This window comes from Phaenicophaeus curvirostris, chromosome 9 (genome assembly GCF_032191515.1).
Source record: "Phaenicophaeus curvirostris isolate KB17595 chromosome 9, BPBGC_Pcur_1.0, whole genome shotgun sequence".
NCBI classification, from domain to species: domain Eukaryota; kingdom Metazoa; phylum Chordata; class Aves; order Cuculiformes; family Cuculidae; genus Phaenicophaeus; species Phaenicophaeus curvirostris.
The window spans coordinates 17,257,328-17,280,744 of record NC_091400.1 but is presented as its reverse complement, the minus strand read 5'-3'; the positions used below and the strand labels follow the sequence as shown (position 1 = coordinate 17,280,744).

General features: G+C 41.6%; 1 protein-coding gene across 4 annotated transcripts; it reads left to right on the top strand.

Annotated features, from left to right (window-relative positions):
- Positions 1-982: 982 nt before the first annotated feature.
- C9H10orf71 (chromosome 9 C10orf71 homolog) lies at positions 983-23,205 on the top strand. 4 transcript variants are annotated; one of them, XM_069864243.1, is made up of 5 exons: positions 983-1,306; positions 1,454-1,560; positions 11,130-11,208; positions 12,138-12,308; positions 14,217-23,205. In XM_069864243.1, exon 5 carries the CDS (start codon positions 14,393-14,395, stop codon positions 19,001-19,003), a length of 4,611 nt encoding a protein of 1,536 aa, XP_069720344.1. In that variant the 5' UTR covers positions 983-1,306; positions 1,454-1,560; positions 11,130-11,208; positions 12,138-12,308; positions 14,217-14,392; the 3' UTR covers positions 19,004-23,205. The 4 variants fall into 4 exon arrangements, with proteins under 4 accessions (XP_069720344.1, XP_069720343.1, XP_069720346.1 ...); XM_069864242.1 differs by lacking the exon at positions 1,454-1,560; XM_069864244.1 differs by lacking the exons at positions 983-1,306; positions 1,454-1,560 and adding an exon at positions 3,304-3,383.
- The last annotated feature ends 212 nt before the right edge of the window (positions 23,206-23,417 follow it).

The window sequence follows — 23,417 nt, the reverse complement described above, 5'->3', positions numbered from 1 at the left end:
AGGAGAGTGGGCTTTGCAAACTCTTCCTCCTGGAATCTAAAATGAATTATACACCTCTCCCAGGTGGAGAATTCAAAGATTCAGGTTGCTTTGGAGAAGGCAGGTCATTATCCCTCCAAGAACTAGTAAGCTTAGGCTGCTCTTGGTTCACAGGGGGGATTAGTTCGTCACAGGCATCCTGGTACATGGAGATTCTCAGGCAGCACCTATCTGCCACCATGGTTGTTGCCTATCTCTTGCTGTAGCAATGTAATTAGCAGCTCTTCGTAAAATGCAAATGAGCGCTGGGCTCATGTGAAGCCCTGCACTGCCATGGAAGCAGGAGCTGGCCTGTAATCACAGGAGATTCTGATTTTCATTTTGCTTCAGGCTATGGCTCAAGTCCAGCACGATGCTGAGCCCTGGGAGAGTCCCATGACTTCAATAAGGAGCTGTGTGTGCTCATGGTGGCACAGGGTCCAATCCATTGTTTATATCTGTAGTACAAAAACTTAGCTTATTGTCTTCATGGCATCTTTCCCCTATTATTCGACATCCTACTGCAGTTCACCAAATGAAACCTAATGCTAGCATGTGCCTCCCAGGAGGGCAGCTGGTCTTGTTTGCTTTGGAAGGACAGTGGAATGGGGTCCTTACTCCAAGAACGCTAGATACATTTGTCCAGCCTTGATGATGAAATAAGCTATTTATGAAAAAGCATGGGTAGGACAGTAATGTGCTACTCATGTGCATACTTCTTAGACAGTGTTTTAAATGATGACCTTAATAGACATTTTGACTCCCGCCTGTAGATACAAAAATGCAGTGCTTAAGGTTTGAATCACTGGCAGTAGTGAGCCAATCACACAGCATTACTTTCTGTATTAGTTATCTCTGAAGCATTACCAATGGCGAATGTGAATATAAAAATAGCCGATGACTGTTTGTTTCATCTGTCTGTTACTTGACACCGCATGGTTATTCCAATACGTATGTTTGCCTCTTCCCCACCATGATCTCTGTTTGGTTTCCCCTTGCCTGATAACTATTTAAATACATTTTACTAACTTTGGATTCCTTGCTCACTTCACCTGGCTGGGCAGGTCTGCGAGGGCTCAAGGGTTAGCTCCTCCACTTCTATTGTTTTATTTATTTTTCAGTGATCATTTGTATTAGGTTAACCATGCTCAGAAGGAGAATCCGAAACACATAAGTAATAAGAAGTGCTAATAGTAAGCAGGCTGCTGTAAAATGTGCTGGGAGTTTGACTTAAGGGAAGAAAGTGCAGCCCTGCACTCTCCCTAATCAGGAAGCTGGAGCACAGAAGGTAAGAAGGAAACATATGGGTGTTTTTAAAGCAGGGAAATGGGGGAAATGGTGGTGTCTGAGCATGTGAATGTGTATGCACTCAAGGATCTGTTGTATAGTTGATTAGATAAGAGAAATCAAACAGTATTTATATTTTTTTTTTCAGTGATTAGAAGTGGAAAGTCCTTTCATTTTGTCCAGCATTTTCTGCTCTGAAAAATGCAGGATCATCTCTGGAAGTCTGTGTGTGGAAGGAGGCACTCACATAGATTTGTATGCAGCAATTACTGTTTATGACATATAATTATTTGGTAAAGGGGTATAATCTTTTTAAAAGACCACTAAATTGCTGTGAAGTTCCATTTAATTGTCTTGTGCATGGTGCTGTAAGCAACTTTAAGCAAATATACATTGATTTTATTTTACAGATGATTACTGCCTACAGATAAGATATTCATAAAAACTTTAGGCGTTAGTGATTTGTGGTGGGGCATTTTTGAAAGCATTTTTGTTTCTCTTTTTGGGACAAATAGGAAGAGAATAATTTAAATATTTTATAGCCAGCAGTTAGTATGCTACAGAGCCTGAAAAAGTAAAATAGTTCAAATACCAAGGCAGTGCTAAGAGGCCACTATAAATGACTGTGACTATGACTTGTATCCAATTTTAATCACTGGAAAATTTCTTAAATGGCATAAAGCTTTTCTGAGTCCAGTTGTTGCAGAACTTCTTAATCTGCCATCCCAAGGAACTGCATTGTATTAGCCTAATTGCACAACTCGGCAGCAAAATAAGAACAGAAATAATTAAAATTGAGCTTGACAAGCCAAACTGCTTACACTTTTTTAAATGGTCTGTGAACAGGCAATCCAATTAGTTCTGAATAGGGAAAAATTTTGCAACAGCAGGCCAAAGCAGCCTGTTCAATGCTGAATGTCTAGGTGTTGGTTAGGGATTCCCTCACTAGTCCTCTGCCATTGATGGGAGGGAGGCTGGGGAGAAGGAAAAGTGACATGAGATAAGAAGGAGAAATAAGCATTCTGGACGGGATCAAATCCCATGGCTCTTTTCCTTCATTTCTTCAGAGAACTGGCCATGCAGGAAGCAAATGCCCCCAATTAAATTCTTGAAGGATAAGATTGTGGTAAATACAGACAAATAAAATATTGCCAGTGTAGTAGAACCCTAAAACAACTACATTTCTGCATCCTTCCAGGCTTGTCACTAGGAGGATATTTACGTACATATTCACAACTTAGTTACCAGAACAGCTGTAACAGGCACTCACCAGTGAACTTAAAGGCCACAGCCAGATGGAGATATGCAGGTGTAATTGCACCTCTGCAGCACAAACCAAAAGCCCATGGAAAAATTCACTCAGTAGCCTCTTATTCCTACCTGCTTCTCTGAAATGGTTGTGTTGTCTGTGCTTACACCACTAGAGCCCATGAAAATGTAAATCCCTACAAGACCAGGAAAAAAACCAACTACCCATATGAGCCAGGGTGGGAGAAAAATACCACTCATCTGTATCAGTCTTTGCTTTCTCTAGTCTAGCTGACTTTATACACACAGAAAGTTGCTGGCAGAGGCAAATTCTGCAAGTGGTTTTTAGCTACTGGCTTCGCTGCTCTGGCTTGCCTGCAGCCGGAGTGCCAGCTCACACAGAACTTTATCTACTGTAAGAGAGCGGGTGAGTTCATACCGTTTAGAACTAGCGTACATTGCTTGACGTAGTGTCGCATTTTGGGAGCAGAGATCTGTGAGCCAGCTGACAGGTGTATAGGGAAAGGGACCATATTGAAGGCTGCATGTGTGCACTTTACCCTTGAGAAATGTTGTTCCTTTTCAATCAAGCCTGCATACGTTTTTTGGTGGGTCAGTGTTTGCTTATACATACATATCTATAAGGCTATATATATATGTGTGTCTGTGTATTAAGCTTGGTGTCTTGTAACTATGTTACTGCTTGCCAGGTTTTTATGGCTTTCAAGTGTGTATGATCAGAGAGACTGCCACAAAGACCCCTGTCTTTTAGCAGCTGCAGAAAAACTGAGGCAGCATTGAAGCCATAAGAGGACATCCCTTCCCCAGAAGTAAGGTTTTCTTTTCCCTTGAGTTCACCTCTTTGGACAGGTATAGAAAGCAGATGTTTAATTATAATCCTAAGTTTCTTCATCATCCATCTCCTGTTCTTGCAAATAATTATATAGAAGAAAGCATTAACTAGTAAAGGTTAATCTAAATCATCTGTAACAGTCAGACCAATCTTCTTGTGAGTCAAGCAGGTCCAAATTGTGATGCATCTTTATTTTCGGTCTCTCACATAGCTACATCCTAGTAGTTTCAGGGATGCTTTCCTTGTTACTTATGCACTATGTCTGAGGCTGGTTTGGGAACTGACAAAGGGGAAATATGGGCTAAGACAGTCAGGTACAAAAGCTACCTGACTCATACGTTCCACTTGCAAAACACAGAGATCAAAATACCTGCAATTTTTTTTTAAAAGTCTCTGAAAGAGAAGTGTATGGTTAACATTTGACTATACCTGAACATGTGGAGTCAGCAAACAGCAGTATCTGGCAGTTTACAGCTACTGCAGATTCTCAGCTTTAGATGTACCTCTATCACCTTTACCTGGATCAGATATAAGATGTCATGCTTTAAGGTCAGCTTATCTTGCCTGTCAGATTCATTATAAACCCTTGTACAATTCTGCAGATTTCTGATGGCTTTTACTCTATTGAGATGTACTTGAGGTGTGTCCCTGTCCCCAACTTTTGCATGTTTCAAAGCACAGGGCTCCATTGTGCAGAAATTGGAGTAAGTGCCCAGGACTGTCTGGGATATCGGTGCAGAAGAAACAACATGCTTAGCAGGGAACTGGAGCCTGCAATCCGCATGTAGGATTGTGCTGGGGTAGTGGGGCAGCATTCCTGATCATGAAGAGGTTGTTGACTGAGGCTATTTTGACTGATCTGCTTTGAAGTAGTGACATTAGGACCTAGTCTGTTTCCCAAAACCTAAGAAATTATTCTTGTACCAGGCTTGTGAATTGAATGAAGCCATAAACAAGTAGCTAGAATCACCACTTAGGATGTGAAGGAGAATTCAGGAGGAGGGCTGTGGAAGAAGGGGCTGAGGTGGTGATATTGCCTACCTGTAGGGTTCTTCAGAGGGTTTGGGGGGTCTGGAAAAGCACTGTGATGACAGCATCACTGAAGTTGCTGAGAGACTGATTCAGCCAGAGTCATTGTTCTGTCTCCTAAGGAACAAGTGTGTATTCTGCTTAAAACTCCTGTCATTTTCCTTTCTGTCTTTTGTATATATCTTCTAAAGAGTAATCACAAGAAATGCCTTAGCATGTGCTTTAACTGTGAAAGAATGAGGAATTGCCCTGGAGACACACCATTAAATCATAACAATGAATCAGTTTCTGAATAGGAAGAGGGAGTGTGCATTTCCCTGGGGAGGAGAGAGCTGGGTGGGGGGGAACCAAACCAAACAACAAAACAACTCCTGTTGCACACTGAAGAGGGAACTGAAAGGAGCTTTCATCTTGCTTAGGAGAAGAGAAAAAAAACCCTGTCTGGCTTTTGCTCCTCAAAAGGAGGAAAATAGTATGGCCTCCAGGGATAATACCTGGGGGCAAGTATGGGTGGGCGCTCCCCTGCGCTCTCGAAGTCCTTCCATATATGGATAGCTGTCCTGTGGCCATCTTCCAGATAGCAGGCAAGGCAAGCCACAGCTTTGGTACTTCAACTGGAATGGCTTTGTTATAATCACAAATAGTTGAGGAGCAGTTTGTCATCAAGGAAAGATGTTATGTGAATGGATAGTTGCGTGCTTCAGTCATCTACTTTGGCATGTGTGTAAGAGTGTATTTCCCTCCCTGCCAGATTACTTGCTCAAGAACTGAGCTCTTTGGTTGCACTTGAAAGCTAGAGCAAGATGTATGTAAGAAATAGCTCTATCCCTGCAGCCTGAGCCAGAAAACCTTGAAAACCAAAGCCTCCACCGTCTCACCCCATCTCTGGTACACATACCTATTTGTCTTTAGTAACATGAAACAGGTATTTCAGGATATGACACGTCCCTATATCCCATGGAATTCTATGAGTGGGAAAACCAGTTAGTATTTGAAACAATTTTGAACATACAAATGGTTTGAATTTTTTTTTATATAAAACAGATTGAGCAAAACCCTTGTCCAAACCCTGGAAATATCCAGGAGTTATAAAGGAAAAGAGCAGGTGAGACTACCAGTAAAAGAATATTATTTGTTTTCTGCAACCTTGTTACTTCCTGGGACTGTATCCTATGTGTGTGGGTGTGGGTCAGACTCTCCTTGTCAAGAAGCTTAAATAGTCTAAGCGTGAACTTGACAGTGCAGATGGTATTGGTGTGCTGGGGCTAGTGAGGAGTGCAGTGTAAATGGGGGATGGTTTCAGATTCCTCAGCCTGGAAAGAGAAATGAGGAATGGCTGGTTGCTAGCTGCAGATTTCCTTGTGAAGGTTGCAGAGGAGAATACACCTGCTTCCTTCTTATGTCTAACATACTTGCTGGTATCATCACAATTTTCCTATGACAGTGTCTGGGACTGTCTGGGATGCTCCTTTACAAGGCATCCAACCATCTATCCATGTTTTCTTGTCCATATATTTTTCTTCTCTTCCCCATCTGTCATCTCCCATCTGTAGCCATTACAATGCTGTGGCACTCTAGAACTTTCCCTCTGTTGTGAGAAAATCTCATTTCTCCTACTCAGGAAGTGAAAACTCGGGAGCCTTCATTCTCTAGGCCTTGCTTGAAACTAAATGAAAGGATTTGAATAACTGACTCATCAGCCAAAGCCCTGTCAGTGATCAGTAAGGGGACTGTACCAATGCAGTATCAGTTGTCACCCTGAACTAGTGAGGAGTGCTTGAATCTTGATGGTCACAAAGAGATGTGAGTATTAAGAACCTGAGGTGGAGCTGAGATCTTTGCAGCAAGTCAGTCACCTGCAAATCTGGATGTATTTCACTGTACAATACTATGCCAAGCTATAGGGATTTGTTTGGGGGTTTTTTGCAGACATTCATGTTAAAGTACTATGCCCTATAAAGGACACTGGGAAGGCACATTTTTGCCTTAACTGACAAAGGTTAAGCTCTTCTTGTGTAATTTAGAAAAGATAGATTTGGTTCCCTGCACTGCCACAGATGCCCTCTTTGATCTTGGACAAATCAGACAGTCGAAGCTGGACCTTAGCTGCTGATCTGTAAATAAGACAGAAATGCTGCTTGCAGTGGAAGAGCTTGTAAGGGTAAATAGCCACGAGGTGTACATGTACCACGTTACTGGGGAGGTGTATAAATATCTCAGCATATAATGACTGACCTAGTTACAGACAGGCCTTTTCCAGTCAGACATCTAATGCCAAGAAATACACTGTTTGGGTTCAGTTGCTTAAATGTCACTTGTCTGTGCTGACTTCAGGTCATGGGAGGAGCACCACCCCTTTGACTTGTGGTTCTTATAGACTTCTGCTGTTTATCGAGTACTACAGCTGCCGTTTGCCTTAGTCATGCGCTCTGTGCCCTTGAATTGCTCCATCAAGTCTGCGTGTTACTGACTCTTCAAAAGTTAGTGGATAGGGCTCAGGTAATGGAAGGAGTGAACAGGAGTTGCAGAAAGGTCTTAGTCTAGATACAACACTTTCTGAGAGACATCTCCTTCTTCCAGACTTGACAGGCCTCTTGGCAGGATGGGGCATTTGGAGGACATTGGGAAAGGCAGCCCGGAGACCAGCTAGAAATAACTGCTGGGTCTTTGCCATTGAACCAGAAAGGGAAACGTAGAGAGACTTACCATGATTCTCCATAGCTGTCGCAAGCAGTCTCTGTTCCTCCCATTTTTCTTCACGTGAGGTCTTCATCTCCCAGTGCTTGAAGCTTTGTGGTCTGAGCTGAAGAGGTAACCATTCCAGTTGGGGCCTGGAAGAGGTTCACATCTTTTCGGGAAACAACACAGACTGGGATATGTAACACACAGTCATTAGCTAAGTGCACTTCCTCCTTGCATTCCTGCTTCCAGCAGGTTACACTGACCTGCCTTGTGCAGTGGGTCTAACAAGGACCCAGTTACAGCTCCCATGGCAACGAACGTAGAGCAAACAAAGTAGAACTCACTGGGAGAAAAAAAGACTTCAGCTTTTTTTTCTTCAGAAAAAAAGTAGTTTGATTAAACAAATAAAATCACAATCATATTCATTTTAACAGCATTTCCCCTAGAAAGATAATTAGAAATTTTTTTTGATTATTTGGAATATTTACTTAGGGAAATTTCTAAACAAGATCACACAATCTGTTGCAATACCATCAGAGTATTGTTTTATGTAGAAAATAAAATTAAATGTTTCAGTCAATGTTAAATAGCATACACTCTCTAACTTAAGGACAGTAATAATAGAGTATTTTAACTATTATGGTATATGTTCATGCTACTTCTCATGGCCTATAGTGTAAACATAGTGAAATAATCTGAAATTAAAATACCTTTTTTTACTTCTGAATGAAATTTTGCCATTTATAATTTAGTTTCTCTTTAAAATCTTTATTCCCTGTGAAATTTCAAAAATAAATATAAATTAAAGCATCCTTCCATCTCACACACATACACACACAAACACATTTCCAGAAGATTATATTGTAGGCAGGATTACAATTCAGATTGGCAGCCAGCTCTGCTGGTCCAGTCTGAGACCGCACAACATCTACCACACTATTAGGTCTAGGTGTCTAGTGAATATTGCAGAAAAGAGCAAAATTACTTTATCCCAAATGCATTGCTATTGTCAGTGGTGAGTAATACAGATTAGCAAATCAGATTTGTCCAGAGGACATGATTTGGTGGCTTAGCAATGCAGTATAGGTTCCAAATCCCTTTCCTTCGCATGTTGGTCTGGATGCCACATGGGGGTGAGGTTTGGCACTTCAGAGATGTTGAATTTCACTTTACTGTGGTTACAGTTACTTATGCAGACTTCTGGATAATGCACTAGTGTCAGCTTAGGAAGTAAGTGTATTTAGTAGTCACCGATTTTGTTCTCAGTTATTCTGCTGACGTCAGTAAAATGAATCTAGACTTATACTAGTGTAACTGAGAACATAAGTTGGCCCAAAGTCAAGAACAGTCTCTCCTCTTGTCTGGCCCAGGACAAGCTGTTTGAGACACAATTGTTGGGCCATGAATGAACACAGCCTACACTGGTTTGGTTCAGACATATGGTTCCTTCCCCTTGCTTTACAGTGCAATGATCAAAGATCTAATGCTGGAATAGCTGAGGTCACCTTGTTCTGTGCTAGTTATTTCTGTCACTGTTTGGGATTTTCAGCCACAGATCCAATTCTCCACCATCCATTAGCTGGAGCAGGTATTTGTGTTTGAGCAAAGTGGTTCCCTTTTCCCCAAGCAGGAGAATTCACTTTGGCTGGCCTTTATGAGCACAAAGCATAGATGCAAGTGATCTTGTTGAATGAGGGAAATGCTAATAGCTTTCATCTTATAACCATCTTTAATCCAGAAGTTGCCTTTCTTAATAGTTCAGGGAAATGTCGCTGGAGCACCACCATCTCTCTTGCTAGACAGCTCCTCTCCTTGGCTGAGAGTGCTGTGATCCTCCCGTAGGTCCTTGTGCCCCAAAGGCTGCTCAGAGGCGCAGTGTGCCTGGAGGAGCCCAGGCAGCAGGGAAGATCAGAAAGAGCATTTGACTCTGATGAGGCCCAGTATGACCAGCCTACACACTCTCGGCTTTCCAAGCAGCCCAGTACAAAGAATGTTTGGGTATTCTACACCAGGACTACAGGGCTTTATTGATTTCTTCTGGGCATCCTTATTGCTTCTTGTCTCTGACAGGGACTCAAAACGTGACCAATAACTCCCTGACACATTTTCATCAGTTTTCCTAAATGTGCAATGAACGCAGTGGTACTGTGATCATTGACCAATTGCAGCGCACTCAATAGCCATTCATGTACTGGTCACTGCTGCCTTGCAGGATTTTCCAGTGATATCCAAGAGAGTTCACAGAGCCAGCCCTGCTCAGGTGAGTGAGGAGATGCCATGGGCTGGGAGCATTGTCTTGGCCTGATGACACATACCTGAACAGGCCTGTTTCCATCTAGCCCTCTTACCTGATTATGAGGTCCTATGTGTGCTATGAACAAACATGCATCTATGCTAAGAAGTCAACAATTCATTAGGGATTTTCCTATTTCCTATGCTACTAATTATTAACTATTCATTGTCATGATGAGCCCCTGGAAGCCCAAAGCAGCAGCACGTGTGCAAGTAGTGCACACTGCTGGGAAAAAACCCAGCCAGCAGTCACCACAGGACTCTGAGTTTTGGGCTGGAGTGTGGATGGATGCCACATAGAGACCATCACATGAAGAAAGCAGCTCATAAAGATTTAAAAAATTATAAACCTTCCATCCATCTTCCTTTTCTTCCCAACCTGAAGGGGAATGCAGTGCTGCTGACTTCAGACTGCTACGCAACTCCCAGGGATGCTGCCAAAATGCCACCACAATGTCTCATGGCACAACATTTCAGCCAAATACCAACCCAAGGGGTGTGGGGGAACCAACTGGCCCTTTATATATTGCAGCAGCAATGATGTCACACACCCCAGCCAAGTTTGCTGGTTTGGCCAGCTCCTGTCCAGTGAAAAAAGTTGACATTCAGTCTGTGCCAGGACAGGAATAGTCTCTGTAATTTAACCCCCTCATCACAACTTGCTAGGCACTTAAGAGAGCTACTGAAAAAAAAACCAAACCCAGTCCTATTTAAAAGAGAGGAGAGGATGGTTTCTGATTAAGATCCTTGAAATCTGTACATTCATGCAGGCTTTTTCAGTAGCTCGTATCAAATGATGCCTATTGTGAACACCTCAAATGTTTCTCAGCATTTCACAAGCAGTTCCAAACACTCAGTGTTGCTTCCCTCTGTCTTGAAAATAGAGTAAATTCAATTCAAACATCCTGAAATTTTTGAAGTAGTTGAATCCTGACTCAAGCTCAAACTCTGCACCTTGTTTGCTGGCTGTCATGTTTGTCCAAAAAGGTAAAGAAATGGGACTTTATCAGGTTATTAACCAGCTGTGAATAGCTTCTTTGCCGAAAGTTTAGAAGTTGCTGTCATACCTATACAAGGGGTAGCTATATTAGTACAGTGCTACTGTTTCCATCCAGACCCAGTAATGACCTGCACCTTGAACACTTGGTGTAGATAGAGCTTTTCCAGCTTGAAACATTATACTGCCCAAGTACTAGTATTATGACCGGGCAAGACAAGGATCTTCACAACAGTGTTAGAGACATTGACAGTCAGTATTCCTTTTTTAATCTGTGGCGCTGAGTTGTTTTTGTAACAGTCACTCCATCTAGGAAAAGAATTGCTGAGATTACATCATGATCTCCATGTTTATTGTTACCCTACTCACTTTTCAGCGAATGTTCTCAGTTTACAAGGGACAAAAAGTTTCTTCAGACCTCTGACCATGAGATCTGAAAGCCAAGCTTCCTCCTAGTTCAGACACCACCACCAATAAATAGTGATAAATATTGTGCCACTGGAACTTAGTCAACAGCTCTGTTGATGACTGAGTCAGAACATAATCCCACAGTCTCCCACGGCTGTTTTGGCTTTGCAGAGTTGAGAATATCACAGAAGCAGTAAAACTGTAATTTAACCTCTGAGCAAACTGAATACACATTTCTGCAATGAGGTTGCCTCTGGCTGCAACCAGACATAATATTGGGATTTTTTTTCTTTCCTTTTACTTTACTTGACTCAGGTATCTGAAGTGGACCACAAAAAGCTCTGATTGGTAGAGGCTTGACCCTAAAGTAACACTGACAACTCTTCTTCCTCAGGTAAGGTGTAGAAGACCATCCCAGTAGTTGAGCCCTTGCTGCCCCTTTTGCTGGTGTGTTTTGGGTACCACAGGCTGACACAAAATCTTCCTTAGAGAGACCCTTGCTTCAGGAAATTCTACTGTATCTACACCTATGTGCTATTTGCATTACCTCAAGGCCAGGCAGTTCTCTTTTTAGGAAATGGATATATTCTTGTGAAGATTAAGTAAACTAGCCTGAACCTTGAGGATCTCTACAGCAAAAGGACAGTAGCAATGCACATTCACCGTAGCTGAGCTTTCCTTCACTGAGTCCTCCTGACTCAGTTTCATGCATGGAAAGAAAATGATATTTTGTTTACTGCTGCTCAGCATCCCAGCTGTCCGCCTTTCTGCTCCTTTGCAACAGGGACAGTGAAAAGGATGGATTTTAAAACCTTGGCTGTGTTAGTTCCCAGTCTACCAGATAGATTGACGTCTGTGTATACATGTTGGTAGAAGGAAGTCATATGCGAGTAGAGTGAACACGCACATTCTCCTATGCAGTCCCTCTGAAAGGGTGGCACAGCAGGGATATAGGCAGCAGCAGGGAAGAAGTCGTCTGATACAACCCTTGTTTTTAGCCTGGAGACATCACCCTTTTCAGTTGGTAGATTGCCAGGAAACCATTGCTCACTCAGCTGTTAATCCCTGCTAGGGCTACCAGAGGGTGCGAGAGGTTGAGAGAGTTGTTTGCTAGGTATTTGACTGTATTCCACAAGCTACCAGACCCTCAAGGTATCTGGTTATTATCACTCTGGTATGGATACCTGTCTCTTTGGATAAGAAATCCTGTAAATCACTCCTAAAATGATTGTGAAGTGTTGTGAATGAACAAATATATGAATGAATACAGGATGAGATAATCTTCAGATCATGCAAACAAATGTCTTTGTTTTCAAATTGCAGAGTTCAGTTAAGGTCAAAAAATGCTGAAAGACAGAAACATCCAGGGACATTACTTCTGCTGAATCTACATCACTGGACTATTTCTAATGCCTCACTAAAGACAGTCAGAAATGATGCCAAATGCAAACAGGAGAGGGAGTTCTAAAGATGAGAAGCAAAATTACATGGAAGGTATGTATCTATACTTCCCATGCATAAAACACTGAAGAATCAAAACCAAAAGTGGGATGGCCTTTAATTTGTGTTCTCTTTTTTTCTTGCTGCATTATACACAAAGATGTACGTGTGGTGGTGGGTGTGAAACTCACTTTTGTGAGTTTGTACAAATTGAAACAGAGACACTCTATTAAGCTTATTTTATTTGTGGTATAAATCTACTGTAGCTCTGCATAAGTCTTTGGAATTGTATGGCTGGAAGGACAGAGTCAAGATTCACTGTGATACTTTGAGTATAAAAATAGGCTGAGGTGGTTTTTTTTTACATAGAAAATGTAAGTGAGGAGGGTTTTCATTTGAAGAAACAACTAAGGCTGAGTAATCATCTGGTAAACCCCATTCCTCTGACTATTCATACTTTGACCAGTACTGAATCATCATAGGGAAAAACATGCCCTTTCCAAGATTCTTAGTGAGATGGGCTGAAATGAAATCATGGATTTGGACTGCTGGAGGGGCTGAAATCTGGATCTGAATTTCATTGCTCAGTTCTATAGTGAATCCAAGCTTGAGAGGTAGGCAGCTTCCACTTGTATAGAAACTGTAAACTGCTGTGCATGAGAACTGTGGTCTTTCAGCTTATCACAAGTTCACAATGAAATTGTACTATTAAATGGAGATACAGATCAGGCTTGCCTTAAGGAGTGGGTTTTAGCTGGCTCTTGAATATGCTTTGTAACTGAATCTCTGTAGGTTAGTCAGTACCCTGCCTAGGCCTTTGAAAGTGAGGATAAGCATCAAAAGAATTCACAAAGTAAACTTTAAAGTGTTTTAGTATATAGATTTTAAGTATAGCTGAAGGGTCTATTTTGCTTTTACTTTTTTCCATCCAAAGATTCCCCCATTAATTCTTCAAACTGATGTGGAGATAGACAAAACCAACAATGCTGTGGGCCCTGACTGTGCATTGTAGTCAGGAAATAATGTAAGGCTGTGACATCTTATACTTGTATTGGATGTATTACATTTTGCTCTTAGCAGTTTTGGAACGTAAATCAAGTGTTCCCTGTGATCCTCTAGTGGGTCTGCTATAGTCCCCTAGGTTCTCCTGCCTTCTGCTGGCTAAGCTGATACTAGCAGCCTCTTCAGTTTCGGTACATGAACCCAACTGTATCTGGATATGGACGGCTAAAGAATTTTACCCCGGCAGTGTTACTTTGGAATATGTTAGTGCACTCTAAATCCTCTTTACCAGTAATGCCATTCTTTTCCTCAAACAAGGCTTCTACTCAGGCTAATTGTCACAGCAAAGCCCCAGCCTGATAAAAGCAGATTCATCTCTATAGACTTAATTTTCTACAGTCATGTGCTAACAGATGAGTAAGAATAGAATCTTCTATAAGTTTATTTTTCACAAAATATTTTAAATTGTAATTATGATGTCTTGCCAAGTAAGTTTTATCAACTTTTCTTCCATTTTGAACATAGTGTGCGATTATACACTGAGTGACATTCTTTTTTTAAGTAAGTTTTCTCCCTTTTTATTACTAATTCTTTCCAGCCAAAAAAGTGCCTAACTTTCTTAGCTAAATACACGCACAACACTCAGCAGTGCTTATGGCTGGAGGTATGGAAAGGGAAGTACTTGAAATTTGGTTCTTATCTCCTTTAAGGGCCCTGGTAAATAATCTGAGGTGAAACCACTTTTTTTAATGGCACTTCCCAGAAATTAAACTATCTACCATGAGCTACTCAAATTGACTAAAATAACAATTATTTTTCAAGTTGTTTATGGTGTTGCTAGCATCCTGTTTAGAATCCTTATAGGATCAAATTAGTCAGTGACTGATATATCTGGTAAATGGTCTCTGTCTAATAGTGTTAATATAGAAAAATGATAATTTACAATTTTTGGCTTTACAGAGAAGAAAGTTTCCTTCAGCTATTCTGTAAGATGAATCAACGTGCAGCAGCACCGTGTGGAGGAATTGCTTTGTGCTTGTGAATTGCAAACAGCTGGAACCAGCCTACACAGTCATCTACCTACTTGACACCTGAAATTTATCCTTTGGATAATTCATTCATGAATCCCATGAACAATGCAGGGAAATAAGAAACATACAGAAGGACACAGTGACTCCTCAAGTATTGGAAGTCTCCTGGACGACACAGACAGAGAGGTAAGCAGCCTCACAGACCGAGCTTTCAAAAGTTTGTGTGTGGCAGAACTTGAAGACTCTTACAGTGAAACAGATCTTGCCATTTCACCTGACTTCGCCCTCCAGTTCTCTGCTAAATTTAACCCAGGTACATTAAACCATGCCATCAAGAAAAGCAATGTCTATAACAAGCTAACAGAAAGAAATAATGAACATACAGTATGGGCTTCCACATTCCAGCAGTTACCAAAGAATGCTCCAGAGGAGCAAAGGATAGCTAAAAATGACACCTTTTCCATGGAAAGGAGAAAGCGGAATTTACCAGTCCCTGGTCCAAGGAACAATAAACATGCTTCAAAAGTGTCCTCATTGATTAAAACATTTGATAAGACTGCAGACCAAGGGTCACAAGCCATCAAGCAGCCTATTAAAAATAGCCTACAGAAATGTAGATTAAATCATGGAAATGATATGGCTTGCTGGGATGACAGAGAAATTTTAAGCATCCACAAGGAACTTCCTGAATTTTCCGAAGCTAGTCAAGGTAGCAACTGCCTCAGTGGCAAACATGAGCCACAGAAAAGACTTAATAATATTGATCTGAGTTACTGTGGCTCTGATGGTTGTTATCCTGTTTTGATTGAGATGTCAAAAGTAGCCAAGTCAAATTTTTCCCGTTCTTCTAAAAAGGCTTTAAAAAACAGAAGTGTGAAAGTTAATGAGCCAGCAAAAAAAGGTAATTTTCTTCACAGTGAGAACAGTGCTTTTGAATCGTGGAATGTTCATCATAAAAAACTGACTGAAAAGGAGGAATTTTTTTATATAAAAATGAAAAAGGATGGACTTACATACGTGGAAGAAGCACCATTTATTAAAGAATCACACACACATGAACATAAATTGCCATCTGTCAAGACCACTGTTGCTAAGAAGCAGGAGAAAGAGTTTGAGATGAAGCCTGCTCCACCAGAAGCTGCTTTCAGCATCCCTGTCCCAGCTGTATACGTACCTCAGGGCCCCCTCCCTTCAGAAACCAAATTTCCTGCTTCTCTTCCTCCTGCACCCCCACCTCGGATCCATGCACACCAGGGTCCTCCTCGGCCACCTCCTGTCCTGCAGGCACTTCCTCTTCCACCCCCCACCCAGCAGGGACATCCCCCAACATCCCCTACCCTTGAAGCTCCTCCTGTGCCACCACCTCCAGTGCCAGCTCAACTTTCCCCCCCTGCAATGTCCCAAGCTTCCATCTCACCCCAGTCCGGGTCCTACAGGATGGTATCACCCTCATCCATGTCCCAGGCACCCAGCCCGCCTCCAAGACCCCTCACCACCTTACCTGAAGAGGAGGCCCTCATTCCCCCAACCTGTCCACCCTGGAGGAGGCAGAGGGCTACAAAAGGGGCAGCAGAGAGGAGGCAGACTTTAAAGGCGACATTCACAGCCAGTGATGAGACATGCTCATTGTCTGAAAAGGTGACTGGTGCCAAACCTGGTCTGGATGAGACTCCTCAGCCTAAACAGGTAAGCTCCCCTGGGTCGATCAGTCCCTCTTTCAACATCACGGAACTCTTAACACCCATCATACCAGCAAAACAGGAGCTGGGTGCTGTTGGAAGTGAGTTGATCCCACTGACACCTCCTCCCACTGAGAGTACAGCATTGAGAGATCATGAGGAAAGCACATTTGGCAATTACAGGTCTCGTGATAGTTATAAATCAAAAGTATCGAGTCTGTTATTCAACTTGAAGGATGTCCGTAGACGTGTTAAAAGCATTTATACCCCCTCTCCCCTGTTGAGGGCCTTGGAGGAGAAAAATAAAACCAGGGAAAATATACAGGAGAGTACAAAAATGAATGACTCACTCTTGACTTTACAAGAAAAAAGTGACAAAAATATTACAGAGAAAGATGAATTGGGTGATGTAACCTCCATATTGTCTGGTAGTGTTTGTGAAAAGGACAATAAAACTGATTTAACTGAACACTCTACAGACAATTACCTGACTTTGAGTTCGCCTCAGACAACAGCAGACCTTTTATTTTACCAAGCTGAAGAAAATTTGCAGCAAGATGATTCAAAACACAAAGATTTGGTTAAAAACACAAGGGATAATGAAAACCTCCCCTTGTTCAGACATGACTCACATGACCTTGATTTAAGAAAATATCTGCAGCATCCAACACCGAAACCATTCAGTAAAGACAATGCAGATACAACAGCTGGGCAGCCTGTACAAAACCACGATGTCCAGGGTGAGGAAAAGGAGAGACAGGTTGCTATTCAGAATGGAAATTTTGTCTTCAAAACACTCCCAAACCAACTCTCAACAGCAGAGAACGTGCCTTGTAGTGATACCCAAACCAGTATGATGGTACCTGGCCATGAAGTGCAAGGCAAAAGAAGTACTAGTTCCTCAGAGCAATCTTTCGTCTCCACAGTAGAGCAGCCGCTTCAGGAGGAGTCATCTCCACCAGTTCCCTTGATGCAGAAGGCATGCCTTCAAGAAAGCCAGAGGACTAAGAGTGAAATGGGTACAGACAGTAAGGAAAGCCACAAGGAGAGAGGGAAAGAGTTTGGGGAAGAGGAACCACAATATTATGCTGGTAGTGGTGCAGCAGAGAAGCAGGAGGGAAGTATTACTGGGGATATACAGAGGAGCTTGGTGAAAGAGAATCTAAAGGGAGAGAAAAATGAAGAGGCCAACAGCATGGATTCTGCTTCTGATGGTATAAGGGACACATCTGTCCCCAGGCTGGAGGAACCACAAACACCACCATCTTCAAGCTCAACCAAACCCAGTCTGTTTATGATTAAAGATAACACATTCAGGTCACCTCAGGTAATAAGGGCTGTTAAGCTGCCCCTGTTCAGGTCCTTTTCCCTGGATGATACAGTGAGCAGCAGTTATAAAGAAATGGAGTGTAGGTTTATGCCACCAGCGGAGTGCAACAAGAAGCACCGAAACATGTTGCATGCCCAGGAGATAGGCTGCTTGGCATCAAGGCACAGAGGGCAGCAGAACGTGAGAGATGGAGCAACTGACAGAGGGAAAGAGGCCAGTGAGGCTGGGTCCACTTCAGCAACACTGGATCCTAGCCTTCTGGAAGATACAGAGAGCTTTTCAGAAGGGAAGCTGATGGAAAAAGATGAAGAAACTCTTGCTTTGTTAAATAAAATAGGGAAAATGAATGAGGAAGGTGTCTGTAGAAGGAAAGAGAAGCTCCAGACTAGGAAGGCAAGGCACAATCTAACACAGTCAAATATAAGTCTGGAAAACGACCAAGCACAAAACAACCCCAGCTATCACACAGAAATAAAGACCAATTACTTTAAGAATCATCATTTATCTAATCGCAGAGGTGGCTCTTGTGCAAAAAAAGTAATCACAAGGGAGACAATTTCCCCTGTGACTGGCTCCATATCAGAGGACCACACGTATTCTCCTGTATCCCATGAAGCCTTAGAGGACAACCTACATACAGAAGGTGCACCAGTTTTGTCAGACAGTCTTGCATGCTCTGCTGTTACAAGCCCCAGGTCAGGCAGTACGATGCACTCTCTTTCTGTCAGTTCTTCATCAGACAAACCGACAATGTCTGGCTTTAGAGGGACAGAGAATGTAATAAACCCTGCCTTGCTGAACATGGCACTAAAGAGCCAAGCCAGTGTGGCTGCAGAAGAGATACTTGATTCTGTGGAGAGGAACCTACTTTCCTATTCTATAGGGGAAGCTGAGAAACTAGAGCCCAGAGGACTTGAGGAGAGAGCTGCAGGCAAGCCTCCCACTGTGCCACCAAAAACAGAAAAGGCTTTGCGGCGGGCCAAAAAGCTGGCAAGCAGGAGGAAGAAAATGCAAGAGCAGCAGCAAAAGTATCAGACTGAGCATACAGATTCTGTAGGGAAAAAGTCTTCTCATTCTGGACAGATACTAGCATCTCTGTCACCCTTGGGATATTCTCCTCTCCATCCTGTCCCTCACATAACTTCCACAGAAACCAGTACAGCAAAACCTGGTGGAGCATCAGCAGTAAGCCCTTCACTCTCTTCAACCCAGCGTAAACTCCTCCAAGACCCTGACTCTGGCCAATACTATGTAGTTGATTTACCAGCTGAAGTTAATTTAAAGACATTTTATGACCCAGAAACTGGAAAATATGTTCAAGTCTCAGTCCCTTCCTCAGAAGGGAACTTACACCAGCCTCCACCTCCAGAAATTATGAATTCTCCCTATGCCTCCTACCCTAGAGTGTTGCCTTTACCAGCTTCATCTGTAGAAGTGCTGAAGTCACCTTCTCAGCTCTCTGAACCTACCTGGTTAATGCCAGCTGTGCCAGGAGAACCAGTGAAAGCACCTGAAGATGGCCAGGAAGACTACAGATATACTGAAGCTGTGGATACCCAGCCCTGTATTGAACCAGCCTCTTACCCCTTCAGTCAAGATGCTGAAGAAACTCAAGTTCACTTAGGAAAGGACATGAGCCCAACCCCAAATACTGGCATAGTGTCACTCACCGATTTAGATGATTTTGCTGCTGAAGGAGTATCTTGAAAACTGAAGTAACAAAATATGCCAGCTAGGGTTTTTAAGAACCATTTGGACAGACACATGCACACAAAAGCACATGCAGATTTGATGTTTCTACAACACTTTATGTCTGAATCTCATTGTGGTTTGCATGGGAAGGAAAATGAAAGCTGACCACAGTGAAAGTTGCAAGGTGATGATAACTCTGAAGGAGTGTGAAATTAAGTAAGCACTAAATTATTGGTAAGATGAAGGGGCAATGCCAGCTAAACAAATAATTATGACAGTATGAAGCCACTGCTTGCTGCTGCTGCTGCTTTGCCATTATGATGGCTGGTATTGCCAAAGCAAATGTCTTTTTGCCCAGATGTGTTGGTCAATATATGACATGAAGTAAAACCTATGAGGCCATCCTGTCCATCCAATAAGACCTAGGACAGATGCCACATCTATTGAGCTTCCCTCACTCACTACCTTTGAAACATATTGACAGGTAGAAAGCACATCACTAAAAATATCCCATAAACCCAAGATTCATTTTCTGCACACGTTGGTTGCCCAGATGTTATTAACAAAATTGTATACTGGATGCACGATACAACAGCTATGTCAAAAAAAATGTAAACAACCAGAATACAGTTAGAGCTGCTTTAGACTTCTCATATATTTTTGCAGTGTCTACTAACATGCTGCTGAATTCTTTATATTTCTTGATAATCTTCAAATAAATTCCCACAGGGTTATTTATAATGCAGCTTAAAACTTCAACTTATCTTGATACTTGACCTGAAATATTTTGGTAAGGAGCAAGTTTGAATTAAATTCCATAATAGCATTTGATTTTTTCTTAGTATTAGAAGACCTTTGCTTATTATAACTGACATGGGTTTTGGGTTTTTTTCAGGCTTCCACTGAAATACAACACTAACTTTTAAAACGTAAAAAACATTATACCTAATTTTGGTCTTGTAAGTCTGTAATTTAAAAAACAAAACCCAAACCACACCAAACATCTGAAGTATAAATTCCTAGAAAATTGCTTCTTTGGGTTCACATTTTTCTTTGAAAGATCTGTAGCAAAATATCACTGATCCTTGCCCGAGCTTTTTTTTTTTTTTTCCTCATCATAGATAATCAGAGAACCTTTGTGAAAAGGTGGAAAAAATTAATGAAATAAGTGTGCATATAAATATCTTTATTTGGATATTGTTTTCCTTTTTCTCTCTCTCATTTTCCTACTGTTTTCCCCAATTAAAACTGAAGTGCAGGACCTCTAAGGAAGAATTCTTTCAGTGACTTCCAGCATGGTTCACATCTCAGACTATTTTTACAGGATTGTTTTCAGTGAAGTTGCTAATGACTTTCTGAAAAGAAAGGGAAGATTCAGGGCTTTTGGTGCTAAATACCATGTAGAGATGGGACAAAGTCACTGGCCCACATTCTCCCAGTTTTAATATTTATAATAGAGGTTTTCTTCAGTAAATTCTTATTTTCCCAGGACCAAGGCCGTTCTCAGGAAACAGACCAACACCTGGTGGTTTGGCTCCTTCCCTAACTTGAACTCACCTCCCAGCCTTCCTCCATCTCTGACAAGAGCTGTGCGTTCAGAACATGTTCTGATGCAATTTCGTCAGTGCTAATTGCTGAAACATTTCCCTCAGAGGGGCTACATAGACACTAAGAGAATCTCTTCCTTTATTTCAGTGTGATTTGAATTTAGCCCTTAACAATTTTCTAAGGTTCATTTCACCTGCAGATGTGTGTCAGATTTGCCATTTTGTGATTTGGCAAGGACAGTTGCAGCTGAGGTGTGGGGTGGATATAGAGAAGCTTGTACTGGTTTGGTTTGGGTTTTGAGCTCATTCAGCCAAATGCCCATATTTTGATGAATATTTATTGTTCAGTCTCCACCCTTGAAAGTTTTCAATACCTGAGTGGATAAAGCCCTGAACAACTTGGACTGACCTCAAAGCTGACCCTCCTTCAGCAGGAGGTTCATCCAAACACCTCCAGAGATCTCATAGAGTCTGAATTACCCTATGATCCTATTCTGCAAACCCCAAAGATTTAAGATTTTAAACCAACTTTGACTTAGAACTCACAAGATGCTGTCTCCCCGGGAAAGGCCTCATTTTGAAAGAAATAAAAAAGAATTTGAAGATCAAGAGTGTTTCAGTAACAAGGATCAATTTTTGGGTTGTTAAATTAAGGGAAATTACTTCCATTATTAATATTTTTCCTTTTTCCTCATCACAAATATTTTGCTAAACTGACATGGTGCTATTCATGTTGCACTTCTCTGTTGCTGTCACTATATACTGCATAATGTCTACCCAGTATAGAGCAGAATGTCATCTACATGTTAAAATATAGATTAATAAATATATTGAAGTTTTCCATGGTGCATTTAGACAGAACCTTTGCAATCTGAAAGCCTAGCAGAGTATACAAGCCTTCTTCTTTGGTTTGATATTACAAATGTAAATGCCCTTAGCAGCCTCAAATCAAGAAGTAGGCAGGCTCTCAGAGGGCAGAATAAATCTTGCTGTCCAAGGGGAGACTGTGGATACAAAGTATCTGTGCACAGCTATAAAAGAAGTTATAGTTTGATTAGCAAAATATATAACAGCATTCAAAAAAATCCCTTTTGCTTAGTTAACTGTTATTTGTTTTGTAGATATGCACACTTCTGAACTCATTTTTTTGAGGGCCACCTTAAACTGTGAGAGCGTGAGATCCTCCAATATACTGTAATACTTCTAGGTATGCGAGGAAAGCAGAGTGCAGTTTTTTTCTGTGTTGAAAAGGCAAACTGAAATATGGGCATGTGAAAAGGAGCCAATTCTAACTTGGATATGTAATCCATTTCAAGTAGGACTTCTTTATTTTGGACAACTCTTTCTGTTAGCTGAAGGAACTGCATTCACCGCAGACTGTGTCTCTAAACTTGCACGTGTCCCAGAGGGAGTTTTGACCTAGAGAATTTGTAGCCAAACAAGCACAGAAATGGGGGAGTTTTGAAAACAAATATGAAAGTGGTTCTTGTATATCCAGAGCTTTCCCTAAAGCATGTTGCCACAGGGAGTGAATGATGTTGTACAGATGTAAGAGGTCCCAGCACAATATTGATGTCGTTTGAGAGTGAACCCATCAGCAAACCTGCCTCTGGCCTAGACCATGTTGTTGGCCAACTTCTTGCTAGGGTGTGGGAGTGTATGTACACACATGCAAACACACAAACAACCCTATATAGAAAAAAATATTATTTATATTTACACAAATAATATACCTATAAAACTGCCATTTAATATCAGTTGCACCTACGAAGGTGGATACAAAATGCTTGTGTATTAAAAGAAAACCAAATGACAGCTTTTCAAATAACAATTTTCTTTCTTTCCTTGTCCTTTTCTGTTTCTGTTTGTTGGGGTTTTTTTTTCCGTTGCTGCTGTGGAAAACTAAAATGGAAGAGGTCATTACTAGGCAAAATGACAGCTGTGAATTGACCTCTTTCTTTTAGGGAGTGGGCACTATGGGAAATGTGCAATAATCCTGAAAGCAGTTGTAGGAGAGCGCTGTTTCGTGATGCAGATGACAGTGATATTAAATCATAGGTTAAAGGTGTGTTAAGGCAAGCTAAGCTGAATTCTGCCTTGCCAGCAGCCAGTGGTTAGGACTAAAGAACACAGCAGGCTCTTCACATGCACAGAAGCACAGCAAGCTGAAGGGAGAGGAGGGCCATCAATTTCACTGCTCCCTTCTCATGTGGCCTCTTTTGCATTTTGCATTTTGCATTTCTGGGTGCCCTGAGGCTCATTTACAGCAGTGGTTCTTCCTTGGCAGATGTGAATAAGGCCAAACCTGGCTTACTTAGTCTTTGGCTCTTGGGCCAGAACCACCTCCCTTTGAACCTCCTTTTCTTTCTGGGGCAACTGCGACACCTTCCAGTCCGGTTGTCACATAGACTGCCATCCCACAACCATGGCTCTTTCCCAAGAGCTTCAATTCCCTCATGCAAAATGCTGGGTTTGTTTTAGAGAGTGCAGTTTAATTGAAATGGCTTACATGCATGGATTTTTTTCAACTCCTCCTTGGGTATTTAGTGCCTTCCTAAGTCATCTGTCCAATAAAATGTGTATCATTGGCACGTTCCATCATTGCAACTGTATTTGCAAATAAATAATTATTTATTAATTAATAAAATAAACAAGACTTGTTTTACAGTATTGGAATGACTTCTAGGCAGCTTTTTTATTGTGATTATGTCTTATTGTACTTTATCTCCAAGCAAAAAGAGTCAACAACATGAAAGTGTGTGTTTGTGCATCCATGTGTGTGGTACACAATTAAAAGATCTAGAAGATGACTGGATGCAAGGCTTTCTACCCCTTCCTCACCCTCTTAAAGAGAGGAAGGAGGTTAGTCAGAAACACCTTTG

What these genes read in the sequence shown, in the direction of transcription:
- C9H10orf71 (XM_069864245.1), top strand. Translation starts at nt 14,393, where the DNA reads ATGCAGGGAAATAAGAAACATACAGAAGGACACAGTGACTCCTCAAGT.